The following is a 17,213-nucleotide window of genomic DNA, read 5'->3' on the forward strand; positions in this document are numbered from 1 at the left end:
TTATATTACTAAAATAACTAGGGACATTTTGGTAATCTTTCATTTCTACCAATTAAACAAATTTTTTAAATCTATCACATCAATCAAATCCTACACTAATTCTCACAAACTTTACCCTCAAATCCACTCTCAATTACCCACAAATCTACTCAAAAGAACAACAACAAAATTACCCTCAAATCCACTCAAATCCACTCAAATCATCTCCCCCAAATCATCTCCCCCTAATCCTTTAATAAGAACAGAGGCTAAATCTTTTAAAAGAAACAATAGAAATTTTATCTTCAAATTCACTCAAATTTATTTTCTCAAAATAATAAACTTTAATTACCAAGAAATTAGTGTCAAAATTACTCTCTAATCTAAAAATCAATTTAAATACTAATCATTTGATAATTTAATTTCCTTATTAAATGACCATCGTGCCGCTATTCGATCTTTGTTCAATTGAAAAAATATAATTAACTACAAAACTTAATTTTTATTAACATTATTAGAGTAAAGTAAACAAAATTACTGAAAAAATGTTGTTAAGAAAAAAATTTGTGTGAAAATTTAATTTTTGTATTTCTTCATGATAAATAGAGATGTGAATGCATAGGAAACTTCCTCCTCCAACATTTATTATGAGAAGAAGACTATTTACATTGTAGAAAAAGGAAAAGTGACGTGTAGACTATGTCGCCTCCCTGCGTCAAACCTGGAACATTCAAAATGGTGTCACCGAAAGAAACAAACATTAAAAACAACGTCAATGGCGTGGAGCGACCGATTTTTCTTACGCTTTTCATTATATATATAAATCATCCAACACAATGTTTTTACAACAACCAGCCCACACATTGGTTCTCTCTAAAAACAAAACAACCATGACGATGCGTGTCCTTTGCTTTTTAGTGTTCCTGGCTGCAATGCAAGGAACAACAGAAGCAGTGGAATACAGTTTCAGCAACAACGCGCTCTCAACCCCCGGTGGCGTGCGTTTCCGTGACGAAATAGGAGAAGAATACGCGAAGCAAACGCTGGAATCAGCCAGCCAATTCATATGGGGGATCTTCCAGCAAAACGGTCCTGGTGATAGAAAAAGCGTGGAGAAGGTGAGCTTATTCGTGGATGACATGGACGGGGTTGCGTATACTTCGAACAATGAGATTCATGTGAGTGGAAGGTACGTAAATGGGTATAGTGGGGATGTGAGAATAGAAATCACAGGGGTGTTATACCATGAAATGGTTCATGTTTGGCAGTGGGATGGGAATGGTGAGGGTCCCGGTGGATTAATTGAAGGAATTGCAGACTATGTAAGGCTGAAGGCAAACTATGCACCTAGTCACTGGAGAAAAGCAGGGGAGGGGCAAAAATGGGACCAGGGTTATGATGTTACTGCTCGTTTTCTTGACTATTGTGAGAGTCTGAAAAGTGGGTTTGTGGCACAACTGAACCAGAAGATGAAAACTGCTTATAGTGATCAATTCTTTGTTGATCTATTGGGAAAGTCAGTGGATCAGCTTTGGAAAGATTATAAGGATAAGTATGGGAATCTACCCTAGTTCCACGTCTCTTTAACAACTTTTTTTTTCGACAATTTTTTATAACGTATACGTGACAGTTTGTGATTGGTCCGTTTCAAATATTATTTTAGAATAAATTTAAACAGACCAATAAAATTGTAACACGTATCCTGTTATCAAAAAATTGTTAAAAAATAATTGTTAAAATATCATTGTCCCCTTAAAAAATAAGCGACTCTCTCCATCATTTTCTATCTTCACTTGTAACTTACATATTGCAATCGATTCTCAGGAGAATAAACATTTACGAGATATAAATCATTATCAGCTATTCTATCCTTGATTAAAAGTTTAAATGTATAAGAGCATGGTTGATAAACCATTCTTATTAACTTTAACGACATTATATAAGGAATTTAAGGTCAAAACATTAACTATCTTATTTAAGAATTAAAATTTTTTTAGTCTTCACGGAAGACTTCTTCTAGTCCATACAATAGGCTCGTAGTACTTAAAGTAAAGGTAAATAACAATTAAATTTAATACAACTTCATCTTTCAACCATTTAAGGTTTTCTTTAATTGCTTTAATTCTTAAACTTTTGGATCTCTACTCCTTTTATTATAAATAATTGATGAAATCTAATTGTTAATTAAAATTCTCAAACAATTGTGCATATTTATTTACTTCTTTAACTTTATAGTGCTAAGGTTGTTTGGTTTTGGTTTGAGAGTTAAATAGATAGACCATTGAAAAGTTAGAGGTTTCGAATTTGAGTAGAAATACATTGACATTCCTTTTAGAAAAAAAAAAAATACTCATTCACAACTCTCTTTATTAATATAATAATAATAATAATAATAATAATTAAAAGTAAATATAAAATTTACAGATTTTACTATTATATTAATAAAACAATAGTTAATAATTTAAAATAAAAAAACCAAGGTGTTAAAATATATTTTACCTTCATAATCTTTATTTTTTTGGAATAGTTTAATGAAATTGACTGGTACACTTTTTAATAATTTATTTTTAAATTTTAAAGATAAAGTAAGATTCAACCATAATTAATAAAACACCAGTCAATTTAAAATAATAAACTTGTAATTTTTTATATATGATTAAATTTCTTTTATTTCTATTTAATATAAAATTTAAGCTAAAAAATTAGAATTTTTCCTAATGTTCAATAATAGCACACGTAACTTATCTTTTAACATAAGTAATTCTCCATCCTTCATCTAGCTAACTAATAATAGCACAATAAAGTTTTTTATACAAATTTCGGGTTGCACCTTACTATATTCCTTCCGTTGGTCATAAATCTTCATTTAACTTATATTTTCTAACACATTATGAAAAATAACGATTTCGTGCTTACAATTATCGAAGAATTAATATCTAAATTAGTCTTTAATTTAAATTTTAAAAACTAATTTAAAGTTAATAATAATAAATAATTAAAATATTGATAGTTAATGTTAAAAACTAATTATGAATTTAATTTATAAACTACAAAAAAATATATTTTTAGTTGATAAAATAATATTTAACTTTTTATCTCTAATATTTAATGATTTACTTATGATTGATTATAAATTAAGCTATTTAATAAAAAAACCTATTTTTGATTCTTAAATATTCTAATTCTTACTTTGCTGTTATTAAATTTTGTCAACAATTAACCTAATTTGTGTGTGTGTGTGTGATTTAGTATTTTATTTATTAAAATTTACATTCCAGCATTTTGAACTATTATGTGAAAGATGTTTTTATTTAGTTTGGGTTTTATATCGTTTTAAAATTGAACAGTGTGATAGCTGGAACCTCAGCATAGGCTGAAAGTGATACAAATTCCATTAAATTAGAAGAAACAATTATTCTTCCTAACTTAAATATATTACAAACATTTCTCTGATAACAATGCCTTTCAAGACACAGATCCAGGAAATGGTTAAAATATATTTTAATTCGATACAAGTAACACTAAATGTTATGAAAAATATTTAAACTTATTGACTAATAGTGTTATATCATACTGTTATAGTTGAAAATTAAGAAGAAAATGACAAAAGGATATACATTTCAATCATATAACATTGTCAACTGGCAAAAATTGAATATTAGGGGGTCTGGACACCTACTCTTTTCTTTATTCTCTGTTTTAAAAAATAATTCGTATAATAAGATGAAGTGAAAATATTTTCCTATTATTTTGTTTTAATTTACTGTTTTATCTTGTGCTACATAAACTTGAAATAGAAAATAAAACATAAAAATCTCCTCTCCTAAAATACATTGTGATGTTTTGTGGTGAATTCGGAAACTGGTATATATTGATGTACACACAACCAAAAGGCGTGTTGGAAAACATGATCCATTAAAGTATTATTGATGTAGCAAAAGCTGATGTTAGTATTGCCGAATTGCTGAAATAATTTCAGCAATGCCTTCAAATTTTCTTCTTTCTTTTAGAAGCATCTTAGCTAACTCAAGAGCTCGGCGTTCACAAGCTGCCCGTTTGGCAGCATCAGTAATGGATTCAAAATCCTGAACATGCGCCACACCAACAATTCTCCTGTCAATCACCATTTCAAATGCTCAAGTTATTAATCATATGACCAAGAAAAGAATGGCTAAATAGCATAGTTAACATAAACAAAGAATCCAAGAAATCATAATTAGATACACATATCATATATCATTCTCCAGTAAAATTATTATCTGCAATCTCACATTATCTTATGTGAAAAGAGGAACATAAATTTTGCGAGAAAAAGTCTCACCGTATCATTTTAGCAGCACCAAATCCAAGACTATCGTGAAACAAATTTGTCATGTATTTCTTCTGTACAAGGAGTTGAACCTCGGGATTGTTATAGATTGCTGGAAGATACGCTTCACCAGCACCATTTCTGTGCTCATCCCAAAGTGAAGTGAATTTGTGATGGAAAAGGTTCCATGTGTCTTCGATTGTCTTCAGAATCCACTCCTTATAGGCCTGCACAACATAGAATTTTACATCAGGAATAACACTCATTTTCCGCTACAATCAATGGTCTTCAGCAATTATTTAGGATTACAGATTAAATGCCAAAGCTCGTTATTTGAAGAACCCTGCATCGTGATGATGCAGTAACTCGTGTGAATAGAAAAGGCCACCGAAATGAGGTGAAGATACAACGGTTGATAAACAAAACAATGGTACTTCGGCTAACAACAGATGCAGTTCCAACCAAATCTTCCACTTTGTTTTTAATAAAAGTACGATGTAATGAGTGCTTGATTTATAATTAGCACGAATTCCAAGCATGTTCAAGTCAATCCATGGGCATGGTATCATGAATTTGAATGTCGATTTCGTGCTCTTGAATGAAAATCCAAACACACCAATAGAAGTACAAGGTCCGAGGATAAGAAATCTTCAACAAAGTCCAAACAGGAGAAAGAACAGAAAGAGAGAAAGGAACTCCTAAAAAGTACTAAGTGCAAGACCATGTGCTGAGCACAGACATGAAACAACTCTATCCCAAAACCGAGTCTTCACTTGTTAGTAGTGCTGGACTAAAACAAGCACATGGTATATTTCTGATTACTCGTCAACAAGTACACCGAAATACTTCTCTAAGGATAACAAGGCAACAGTCATTGGCACCTCACAGACAAAACAAAAGAAAAATACAGGAAATTAAGAATTACAAATAAGCACAGAGACAGCAAAAATCTAAAATAGCTAGTGCAAATGCCTTGATATGTCTTAAAATATGTAGGACTCTTGAAGAAAACAAGCCTCTGTCATGACACACAAAACTACCAGATTGAAATAAAAGGTACAACACTGAAAAATAAAGAGTCTAAGTTTTACTTCGATTATGGCCAATAACAATAAATATGTGATAAATTTGTGACTAAGTAACAACTATACAAAGAAGAGGATAAGTAAGGATCACGGAAGACATGAAAAAAAAGTTCCTACCTTTCGGTCATTTGTTTCATCAGCATGTCCGTCTTGAGAAAAGAAGGCCAAAATCAAGTTTCCCAAGAATGCTCCAATATCAAAACCCATTGGTCCATAAAATGCAAATTCTGGATCAATAACTTGAGTTGATTCACGAGTAACCATCACAGAACCAGTGTGTAGATCACCATGTAATAGTGCCTGGGCCCTCTCGATGAACCTATAGGAACATAAATTCTTATTCTTAAAACAAAATTGTAAAACAAAAGTACTATATTTACTGGGTATAAAAAGTGTGTCACAATACAGAGATTTCAGCTCAGCAACTTCAAGCTTCAGCAAGTTGTCTTCCCGGACAGCCTCAGCATCACGGTCAAGATATGGCGTAGTCCAACGATTGTATTCGGAAATTTTATAAGGGTCAGAGAAAACGACCTGCTCAGTAAGCCTGCATAGCTCCACATTGCCACAAAATTCGGCAACTGCACGAAGCAAATATGCATTCAAATTAAGGGTAACACCCGTAGATAAATTATGTGTAAGACCTCCCTTATAGTCACAAAAAAAGGATATCGTTCGGAGCAAATATAGATAAATTTCACAATGATACACTGATTGTACAAGAAAATAAAATGAATGTTGAACTATTTACTGGGTCCATGCCGTCTTTATTTAAAGTTTTAGTTCATAAGTTAGGAAACAGAATAGAGTAGAACCCTATACGAGTATAAAAGTTAGCTTTTGGTCATTTTGGTGGGTAAAACCATAAAAAAAAAACCTGACAGATATAAGCTGCCACAAAAAACCGTATAAATAAAAACAGTACTTTTCTCAAACAGGGACTAAACCTTAAAATGGAAACAGTTATCGAGATCGTGGAATAGATTACCTAAAATGAATTAAGATAGGCAGAATGAGTCAGAGTTCTGGCATAAGTTAAAATCAATTTATACATCTAGACATTTTTAAGTTAAATCAATTAATAAACCCTAACATTTTTTGAAGTTTCCTAGTCTAGCTTCTCAATAAAGTGACAAGGGTGAGGTTGTACCGTCTCGTTTGTGCTCAGTAGTAGAACGGAAAAGCAGAGACGTGAAGAAGAGTGTCCTTGCCATGAAATCAGCCATATGCTCAGCTAAAAGAGGGTATTCAATTCCTGCAATCAACCCTTTTCTGAGGATTATATGCGGGGGCTCCAAGTAACGCATGGCGATCAAAGACATGGTACGATCAAAGTGATATACTTCAGGGACATGCGCAGGGCTCAAACGACCCTCTTCTTTCAGTGCCAGCGTCTCAAAATAAGCCCTCTCCTTTGTCATAGGCCACGATTCCCCAATGCAACGAACGTACGGTAGAGCCTATAACAAATTCAAAACCCCAAAGACAGAAGTTTGAGCTTTGAAACAATTCAAAACCCCAAAGACAGAAGTCTGAGCTTTGAAACAGTGAGACGAAAAAGAAACGAAATTGGCCATTGCCCATGATTTCTTCGAGCATAAGGCCTTTGGGTTTCGGATCGTGAAAGTGTCTGTTACCTGTTTGATGACAAAAGAACCTTCGGAGTTGGAAACAATGTACACGAAGTTAAGATTGCCATCTCCGACTTCTTTAACTGACAAGTCATCAAAACTGTTGGCGAGTTTGGAGGAGAGCGCAGGAACGGACTTTATGTATTCGACGAGAGTCTTCTCGTCGAGCGGTCGGAACTTGGAGAAAACCATGGTGGCCGCCGATGGTGGCGAGGAGGGAGTGGAGCAATGGTACTCTCTCAAGTCCCAAATTGATGGAATCCTTCAAGTGCGTCTTACTATTCTTTATTTGGAAGAAGCACGCTAGAAACTGAGTTTTTTTTTTTTTTTTTCACACCAATTTCATTGAGCTATGTAGAAATTTTTATTTAAGAATCTTATAAAATACTGTTGACTATCATTAAAAGAATTTAATATACAATAAATTATCAATTAATTAAGTTTTAGAAATCATCCGGATGCTTTTTTTTCTTCTTTGGAATAATTCAGTAACTTCAAAGAGTCAAACAAAGAGAAAGGCAAGAGTGATTGAAAGACTTTTGTTTTAGAAAAGGAGAATGGCATGCAATGAACCTGGACAGAATTTATATACATATATATATTGTGAAAAGGCTTGATTTTGATTAAGTTTGGGGTATAAAGTAGTGGACCTCGTTAATCTTGGAAGAATCCTGAAATTTTGAATTTTGAAATACGAACAGAAAATGTTTCAAATTCTAGATCTAATATATTACTACATTTATAAGTTGTTGTCCTTTTTAAAATTTTAATTTGTTTAGACAATTTTTCAAAAAGTGATCTTATAGAGTTATTGAGAATTAAAATACATAGTATTTTAAATAATATTAAGTTGTTATTAACCTGTCAGCAATTTCAATTAGAGTTATTTATAATAATTATATATGAATAAAAGTATTATTTTAATATCAATATGGTATGAACGAGTAATTTAAAATTGAAAAAATATTTATGTAAAAATATATTTTTATACACATAAATTATGTTATCTTTTTTTAGTTTCTATTTTTTCCTTTTCGATAAAATATAAAATTTACTTATTTATAATTAATTTATCTTTATATCATGTTAAATAAATATAAATATGCATTACTTATATTACTTTTATATGAATATTGTATTCTTTTTCAGTGTTATACCATCACCGGTGCAATTTGAGGTTTCTACAACGAGATTTAGTTTTGTTAAAGCGAAACTGTTGTAAATAATAGGTAGTGACAGGTTCATAATTTTTTAATTAGATATTGCATCGGTGGTCAACCTCACCAGTGTAACATAGGACATTCAAAATAGATGACCATTTAATTGATTTAGTAAGTCAATTTGTTAAAAGAAAATTGTTAAATATGTTTATAGTTTTTAAATTTTGATACAAAATTAAAATTTCTGTTTGTGAAATTTTGTTTAGTCACTAAATTATATATCTTCCTTTATTTTACCCTTAATAAAGTCATTTAATTTATTCCATAATTTATCAAACCCTTTGCCAATCTTACTATAAGGATAAAGTATAAACTGATTATATCTATCCATAATGGGCCTAATCTAGACCCATTGGTATTGGCCTACCACAAAAAAAAAAAGTATTATTATTTTAATTGTTGAAGGATCTAATAATTTGATTATGAATATTAAAGTTTAATTTTCATTACAGCAAACATGTCATAATTTTGAATAGTAATACATGCGTATATATTTGACCTATGTTCCTTTAAGTTGATTTTATAAATTTTTAGACATTTGATTTAGCAAGTAAGATTTTATGAATTTTTAGAAATATTATTTTTGGAATATGGAAATTTGGTTTCTCCCTCGAATGGGTGCATCCTCGTACTCGGGTTTGTCGCCAAAAGCAAAGGTAATTGTATGTATATGGCTTTGACGTACTGTATGTAACTTCCGCACCCAGTTGCTTCGAAAATTATTCATTCTTCACAAATTCATCTCATTTCAAAGGACGCAACATCTATATGAATTGACAATGGAACCTTCACCCAAACGCCATTCATTTTACTTTTTTACTACAAGAGTTTATGTATATTTATATACAAGACTTTAATTAAAATACATTGATAACCTAAATTATTGTTATATATTGTTATCCAAATTCAAAATTATTAACTTGTAGATAATTACATAGAAGCAAGGCTCAAGATATATACTATTGTTATCATTATTATTTAATATTATAATCTTGCTTTAAATTAGCAATGTATTAAAAAACAAAACCCTATTTGTAATTTGCAATTTAATGTTAGATATGCTTAGAAAATCATATTTATGCAGAAAAAAAAAAGATGATATACATTTTAATTCGGGTGGTTTATCTTAACCACAGTACATACCTTTGTATGTTTTGAAATGTAGGCTTCCTTGATATTTAATTTTTATCTAGTTACTGGTTTACTTAAAATACAAGTTCTGGTAAACTATGACAATATATAGTTAAAATTCTCAAACATACGTTCTTCCTTTTCTGTGAGTATGTTTTCCAAAGCAACGATTGCAATGAAAATAAAAAACACGTGCTTCTTACAGTGTTTTAAGATAAGGTGTTGCTGTCATTATCGAAATAATTGCAGAAAATAATGTTAGTGATACGTTGTGCAGTACTAGGCGTGAGAGAGTTATATGTATAAGTGTTGGGTTGAGTTGCAGGTTGAGAATAAGGTTAAGGGATGGAGAAGTTGTTGCTGGGAATAATGCTACTGTTGCTCAACACTGTTCAGAGCTTTCACCACCAAAAACAGCAACACAGTTTCTGTGACTTGCTCATTCTTCCACCCGGTTACGTTTGCTCCCAATACACTGTAAGATCACTGCTCTTTCACTACTCAAACATCACAACAAATTAAGTCAAACTCCAACTACTCTCCTTTTCAGATTAAAATATTATATAATATAGACATCTTTGACAGAAATGCGTCACTACAGATCTAGGGTTGTCTGAAAATGGAATAAAAAAAAGGTTTTTCTTTGTCTTGTTACTCTCAGGTTGAAAGGAAGCATGGTTTGTTGATAGGTCTTGAGCGCGTGTTTTCTTCCTCTGTTGTGAACGATGGTGAAGCTCCCCATCTGCTTCTTCTGCTTCTGCATGGCTTTTTCATGGTTGCCACCTTATTTAATTTACTCTTCCTAATGATAATCATATATAATTTAGTCATTGACTAGTTATTGTGGTATTTAAAATTATCTAGTATTTAATAATTTTTTGATATTTTTTTCATTTTATTCAAAATATTAGGGTTAAATATGTTTTTAGTCCCTATACTTTGGGGCAATTTTGGTTTTAGTCCATTTTCAAACTAAAGTACAATTTAGCCCTTCAACTTTAGAAAACTCTGGTTTTAGTCATTTTTATCAAATTTTTTTAACTTTATTTATTGTTTCAAGCACGTTTCTCAGTTAACATTGAAGCAAAAATGTGCCAAATAGTGCAAACAATCCAAATGCTATAATTAAATGTGCTTGAAACAACAAATAAAGTTAAAAAAATTTGGTAAAAAGGACTAAAACCAGAATTTTTTAAAGTTAAAGGACTAAATTGTACCTTAGTTTGAAAATGGACTAAAACCAAAATCGTCCCAAAGGGACTAAAAACATATTTAACCCAAAATATTATATTAACTTAAAGTTACACAAAAATTAAAGAAAATTTTGAAAAACGTTATAAACAAAAAAGTGGAAAATAGATTTTACAAATAAAACAAAAGAAACGGGTGTAAATTACCCGTGTATTTTTATGATAATCAATATTTAGTATAAAGCAAACACAAACCTCCTTAATAAACTAATTATGTAAAGATGATTTAGACTAAAACTCACATCAGTATTTTAAATCATACCTATATTAAAACACCTTTTTTTATATACGTATAGTCGTATTTTAAAACGTGATCTATCTAGTAAACTATTTAACCTTTTATCTATTTCTATAATTATTTTAGTAAATTTGACCTGATTTGTGAGTGAAGCATAGTTCTTCAAATCTTGCCACTATTAACTTTGGCGTGGAATAATGATATTTTTACATTCAAAGTTTTAACTTTTATTTTGTTTTTTATTTATTTATTTTATGCTTTTCTTTACAAATATAAAATTTGATTTTTGATATGATCGTTTTACTCTTATGAACTTTTTGTTAAGATCATTTTACTATTATAATAGATATTAGTATTAAATCATCTTAAATAGTTTAATTGAATGTTAAAAGTGATATTTGGTTATGTGATAGAAAGGACGAGGGTGATCATGCATGGTTTCAGTAACTCCAGACCGATCACTTGATTTCACGAAGAAGTTATACGTCAAAGCACAATTATTATTATAGCATCATATTTAGTTAATCTGCAATTTAACTGAAAATTTTGATTTTATCAGTGTCTTTCTAGCATTGGTGGAAAAGTTAAGATTATAGTATTTTGATTTAAACCTTTTTTTGTCCCTAAGTTATAAAGTTTAGTCTTTGTTTTTAAAAATGTAAATCTTTGGTCCCTGAGTTATAAAAAATGTATCAAATGAGTCCTTTTTTTACTTGAAATACTGTTTTTGGTTGTTTCTTAACAACTATTACATTTTTAGATTGCTCTGATTTGTTTCTTAGTAATAACAGCACTTTAGATTCCTCTTTGTATTTTGACCATGAACATAAAAAAAGACTTGATACTTTTTTTATAACTTAAAGTTTATATTTTTAAAAGCAGGACTAAAGTGAACATTCGCTAACACAGGGACCAAAAATAGGTTTAAACCTAATATTTTCCTTATGCCTGTAATGTGAATCGCGTGGCCTGTGGTGCCTTTGTAACATTGGCAGGATTTAGCCATGCATGATTTTGCAGAAATGACCAATTACATTAATTCAGTAACAAACTCAAAGCTATTTCTGCTCCAGCATTCACAGGTATTTATGATTCTTCAAGCCGACATTTTCACCTGCTTCTGGTGGTTACTACACCATAAACATATTTATTATATATTTTCCATCCTTCAAAGGGTAAAATGTCTTTTGCTGTTGCCTTCACTCAACTGGAGATTGCAGAAAACTTAGAAGCTGCAGCTCTTGCAGCATCCAAGGACGTTCAGAAACTCAACCACAGAAGGTTTCATACTTTAGTTTTTCTTCTTTACTTCTACTTCTCTTAAGAACATGCTTTTTGGTTGTTACGCTTACAATATTTAACTAACACTTTTGTTAGTACGTCAAGTTTCATACTTTATTAAAGAGAGGGCAATAATATGACAATTTTTGTTTAACCTTTGCCAACAATAACTTGAGAATTCTTTTCACTACCACTATTAACATTAAAAGTATAATATATCATGGACATAAAAAAATAGAAGTTAAACCTCAACCTTCTTTGCCTCCTCTTCTTGCAGAACCAAATTAAGAGGTGCCAGAGTTTCCACAGTTTCTTCGCTTCAGTCTCAACCAAGTTCATGGGAAGGGTTTCAGGTGCTTTATCCCTATCACCCATTAACCAAGTTCTTAGAAAATCCTTTTATTTGTACATCAATTTCGATATTAGATGTTGGGATTCGTGTAATATGGGTTAAGGGTACCTCACTTTTCACGAAAGATCCAATTTTTTGCAGAAGATTGATTGAATGCTTAAATTCCCAGTTTTTCTATTAGGAATTAGTCATGGAGCCAACTCTACTTCAACACTGTAATGTTTAATGGATTAAACGTTTTATTTTAAACAAATGCTAATTAAATGAGCCATAGTTAGAAACAAAGAATGCAAAAGCAAAGGCTTACTTTTTTGGTGATTCAGACTGTTAATCCAAGAATCATGGAAATGGAGCACGTTAGTAAAGTTACAAAGTTGCTGAATCTGCATTTTATACGCTTAATACTCACACTGCACTGCACTTTGAAAATGGTATAAGATACTACTTGAGTGTGGAACTTGTGTTCTCATATTTTTACTTTGATGAAACAAAGATCACTGGATTTTAAATATAGCTACCATGTCAAGACGATTTTCTCAAGGGTATAACAATATTTGCTGCTGCTACGACGAGGGCAGTGACAGTTAACCATTCTTGGGTGCTCCTAATTTGACTACTTCATGTTTCACAATAAAGTACATGCCTTTGAGAAATTGTGTCTAAAAAGACTCTATTTCCATAGTGGTTTTTGATGTTGCACTGCAGGATCTTGCAATGGCATTGGTATTTGTAATAGGCTATGTAGTCATCATATTTGAAGAATATTTATCCTTCAATAAAAGTGGAGTGGGACTGTTGATGGCCGTAAGCTTATGGGTGATACACATTATTGGGGTAATTGTCTAAATTTTTGTGTTGATTTTTCTTACTATTGATTCTTTCTTGATTAATGATTTGTCAGAACCTTGTGTGTTTATGGACAAACTTTTTTAGCTTTTATGCTCTGTTTCAAAACAGAGAGAATTGAAAGGAAAGAAATACAATAGAAAAAAGATACGATGAGTAAAAACCAAATATATTTGTTGGATGTTTCCCTTGAAAGAAGGTGAGAAATAAAACAGAGAAAATTTGAGTTGTGTTTCATTGATTTTGTAGAAAAATAGAGAAAAAGAATATATATGTTTTTACATGTGAAGCACATTTTATTTTCTCTTTTCTGTAGTTCTCTCCTTAACCAAACAACAAAAAACACATTTTCGCTTATCTCTTCTCAATCTCACTTGAAACAAAAGGGTCTCGGTTGTTGCTTTCTGACATAGAACACAACATACAGCAACAGGCACTTGATACATCTATATTCCATATGAACATTTCCACATTGCAATTAAAAATGAAACGCTCATGCATCCAGTACATATACTCACATATATTCTTGGGTTTGTTTCTTTAATCTTCTCTGAAAAAGATAAGAAGACACTGACAAGGATTAGAATAAGGACAATTTCTATGTTCCAAAGCCATTGCGGTTAAATTTTGTTTTTTGATTTGTGGGTTAAAGTTTTTTCAACAACTGGTATATTTTTCTACCATTGATGTTATGGCGAAGAGTTTCCTCCTGATCCCTATAGTTACTGTATTCCTGGCATCAGCATTCCAATACAATTACTTAACAAATGATAATCGTTCACTACTGAATTTGTCTGTAGGCTCCATCAACTGATATAGAAGTTTCAGAGTTAACACATGCATCTGCACAAGTCAGTGAAATAGTATTTTTCTTGCTTGGTGCAATGACCATTGTTGAGATAATTGACGCTCATCGAGGATTTAAGCTTGTTACGGACAATATAACAACCCAAAATCCACGCCTTCTCCTATGGGTGGTAAGTGATTTCCTGTTGTCACTGCATTGTTGGCCAAAAAAATCTTTCGAGGTGATTCTTTCTGAAGTTTCTACATGTTTGTTCAAACATTACAGTTTATGGTCAAATTTGAATGATTAATTTGCAGATTGGATTTGTTACGTTCTTTCTAAGTTCAGTTCTGGACAGCCTGGCATCTACCGTAGTTATGATTTCTCTATTGCGAAAATTGTTACGTCTATCAGAGTTACGGAAGTATGTATTTGTTATTAACTTTCAGTGTGAAGTACTAAATATGACCATATATCATACAATACCACAATAATGATTCATGGGACATTCATGCATCATCTAAAGTTTCGATCATTGGTGCTCTAAAGCCTGCTACCTGTGCTCTTTACAGTGGGAAATTTTAGATTTACTCTTGCTAACTTTTTAACTTCTCTTACAAAATCTGAATGCCTTTGATTTGAGATCTTGATAAGTTTTCCTCCAGAAATTAATTTTGATCATTTCCTACTTATAATTGATAGGTGACTTGAGATGACATTAGCCTTTTTCATTTAAGGCCTTTATTGCTGTTTGTTGACAGCATAAACATTCATATGTGTCTGTAAATCTTTTAAGTTTTCTTTTTCCAGCATTTTCGGACTATTTGGAAGTTCAATTGGTGCACTTCATCATATATATGAAGAAGTTGGTTTGGATTCTTTTGACAGGATATTGGGAGCTGTTGTTGTAATAGCAGCAAATGCTGGTGGTGCATGGAGTCCTATTGGTGCTGTTACCACTACTATGCTGTGGATACACGGTCAAATATCTGTAGTACAAACAATGAAGGTTATCTGCTGGGAAATACTTCCAGCGTGATACATCTGTCCAGATCATACGAACAGTCTGTATGAAATATCTGTGGTACAAAAAATGAAGGTTATTGGATTTTCTTTGTTTTGCAGGATTTGTTTATACCTTCAATCATTTCTCTAGCTGTTCCTCTAGTTCTGATGTCCCTGACTAGGTAGACACTCTTCTTCATACACTGCAAAAGCTAGCCTCAAAAGCTGATTTGAATACTGAGATTTAGCTTAACATATAGACATGGATAACGTTGGTTCATAACTTTGTCTTCACCAGTATAGTTAATGATGGAAAAGGACAAAACTCTCTCGGTATCTTTGCCTCTGAGGAGAGTGCTCCACAAGGACTGCTTGTTTTCTTATTGAGTTTAGGAGCTTTGCTTTTTGTCCCAGTGTTCAGGGCCCTCACAGGTTTACCTCCCTACATGGGAATGCTTCTCGGACTTGGCATGCTTTGGATAGTCACCGATGTTATCCATTATGGTGATTCTGAGAGGAAAAAACTAAAAGTGCCACATGCTCTGTCAAGAATAGACACTCAGGGAGCACTGTTTTTCCTGGGAATTCTATTATCCGTTAGCAGGTGCTGAGAAAATAAATTTTAGTTTTTCTTCCTCCGTATGTTCATGCATTTCACCCCATAATGCAATGAAACACATCAGTGAGGATGATATATTGTCTGGTCCTTTTTACCTTTTCCTGAATTATAAGATGCATATGCTTGTTCTTTTGCATGAACTGTGATTTCATGTTTAAATTTCCTAGTCAAACATGTTAAGTGGTTGTATTTGATCAATTAGCCTGGAGGCAGCAGGGATTCTGCAGGAAATAGCAAATTACTTTGATGCACATGTGCCGAGTAGTGAAGTGATTGCAAGTGCTATTGGACTCATATCTGCTGTAATAGACAATGTTCCATTGGTTGCTGCAACAATGGGAATGTATGACGTCTCTTCTTTCCCTCGAGATTCTGAATTCTGGCAATTGATTGCATTATGTGCTAGTACTGGTGGATCCATATTAGTTGCTGGTTCAGCTGCTGGAGTTGCGTTCATGGGCATGGAAAAGGTGAACTTCTGTTGGTACATGCGGAAGGTATTTCCTACTCACACCTACACACATTGATATGATAAAATATTGTATGCGTTGTCAAAAAGTTGTTAAAAAAATATTGTTACGAATGTTTAAATTCTTGATAACAATTTTTGACAATTTTTTTTACATTGGAACACATGTATTACTTTATTAATTTATTTGAATTTACATTTAAAAAAATATTTAAAATGACTAATCAAAAAATTATTAAAAAAGTATTGTTAAAAAAAAATTTTCCATAATATTGATGCTTAGTTCATGAGATAGGTGTTTTTGTCTTTGTTGCAGGTTAGTGGCTTTGCCTTAGCAGGTTATGCTGCTGGTATTGCTGCCTATTTAGTGCTTCATAAATCAAGAATTTGAACATGAAGATTCGTTTTTCATGGTACCAAGAGCAGGATAGTTTGTAAAATAATGAGTACAACTCAACCAGTAAAATAACTACTTAAAAGGTTAAGATTTTAGTATGCAAAAAACAAAAAAATTAGGTAAAGATTTTAGGGTAGTGAATGAATAAAACTACTGCTGGTTTAGGGAATATATCACACACTCTGATTTACCTTTCTCATAAACACATGTATGCCGAGAATACAATGTATTCAATACATCTTTTCTTTTTCGAATACAAGAGTTCTCCTTGTTTACAAAATCTTCGATTTAGCTCAATATATGCTATTTTCTTACGTTTTCTTTACTTCTGCATCTGTGGAAAATTTCAAGCCATGTATATCAATTAAATATATAAAGTTCCATTATTGTATGACTCATTTCAATGTTTTTTCCCCTTAAAAAACATATTTCAAATGAAGACTAAAAAATTCACACGATGTGATTTACATCAGAATTTTTTAATGAAATAAAATTTTGAGATATACCAAATCTTTAATTAGACTTGAAATCATGTGTGTTAATTGTGCTTATGAGAAATAGTGATTAAGCGAAAAGTTGTGTCTTTGCAACGACACGGGTTGCAAGTTTATAAG

The 17,213-nt window shown here is 31.7% G+C and overlaps 3 protein-coding genes across 4 annotated transcripts; 2 read left to right on the forward strand and 1 right to left on the reverse strand.

The window, feature by feature from the left end:
• The first annotated feature begins 806 nt into the window (after positions 1-806).
• LOC106771466 lies at positions 807-1,856 on the forward strand. The gene has a single exon (XM_014657453.2). The coding sequence runs from the start codon at positions 816-818 to the stop codon at positions 1,548-1,550; it is 735 nt and encodes a 244-aa protein (XP_014512939.2). The 5' UTR covers positions 807-815; the 3' UTR covers positions 1,551-1,856.
• Positions 1,857-3,703: 1,847 nt separating this feature from the next.
• LOC106769721 (methylthioribose kinase) lies at positions 3,704-7,319 on the reverse strand. Its single transcript, XM_014655451.2, has 6 exons — positions 7,011-7,319; positions 6,524-6,833; positions 5,780-5,954; positions 5,491-5,692; positions 4,301-4,515; positions 3,704-4,092 (listed from the first exon to the last, which is right to left on the reverse strand). Exons 1-6 carry the CDS (start codon positions 7,194-7,196, stop codon positions 3,927-3,929), a joined length of 1,254 nt encoding a protein of 417 aa, XP_014510937.1. The 5' UTR covers positions 7,197-7,319; the 3' UTR covers positions 3,704-3,926.
• A 2,794-nt stretch (positions 7,320-10,113) lies between these two features.
• LOC106771718 (sodium/proton antiporter 2) lies at positions 10,114-16,913 on the forward strand. Of its 2 annotated transcripts, none has more exons than XM_014657721.2 (12): positions 10,114-10,130; positions 11,839-11,925; positions 12,018-12,124; positions 12,402-12,477; positions 13,182-13,310; positions 14,123-14,299; positions 14,427-14,533; positions 14,998-15,118; positions 15,235-15,296; positions 15,413-15,718; positions 15,936-16,230; positions 16,519-16,913. In XM_014657721.2, the coding sequence occupies exons 1-12, from the start codon at positions 10,128-10,130 to the stop codon at positions 16,591-16,593; spliced, it is 1,545 nt and encodes a 514-aa protein (XP_014513207.2). In that variant the 5' UTR covers positions 10,114-10,127; the 3' UTR covers positions 16,594-16,913. The 2 variants fall into 2 exon arrangements, with proteins under 2 accessions (XP_014513207.2, XP_022641430.1); XM_022785709.1 differs by having other exon boundaries at positions 12,057-12,124.
• Positions 16,914-17,213: the final 300 nt, after the last annotated feature.

Source organism: Vigna radiata, chromosome 8 (assembly GCF_000741045.1).
Source record: "Vigna radiata var. radiata cultivar VC1973A chromosome 8, Vradiata_ver6, whole genome shotgun sequence".
Classification (NCBI taxonomy): domain Eukaryota; kingdom Viridiplantae; phylum Streptophyta; class Magnoliopsida; order Fabales; family Fabaceae; genus Vigna; species Vigna radiata.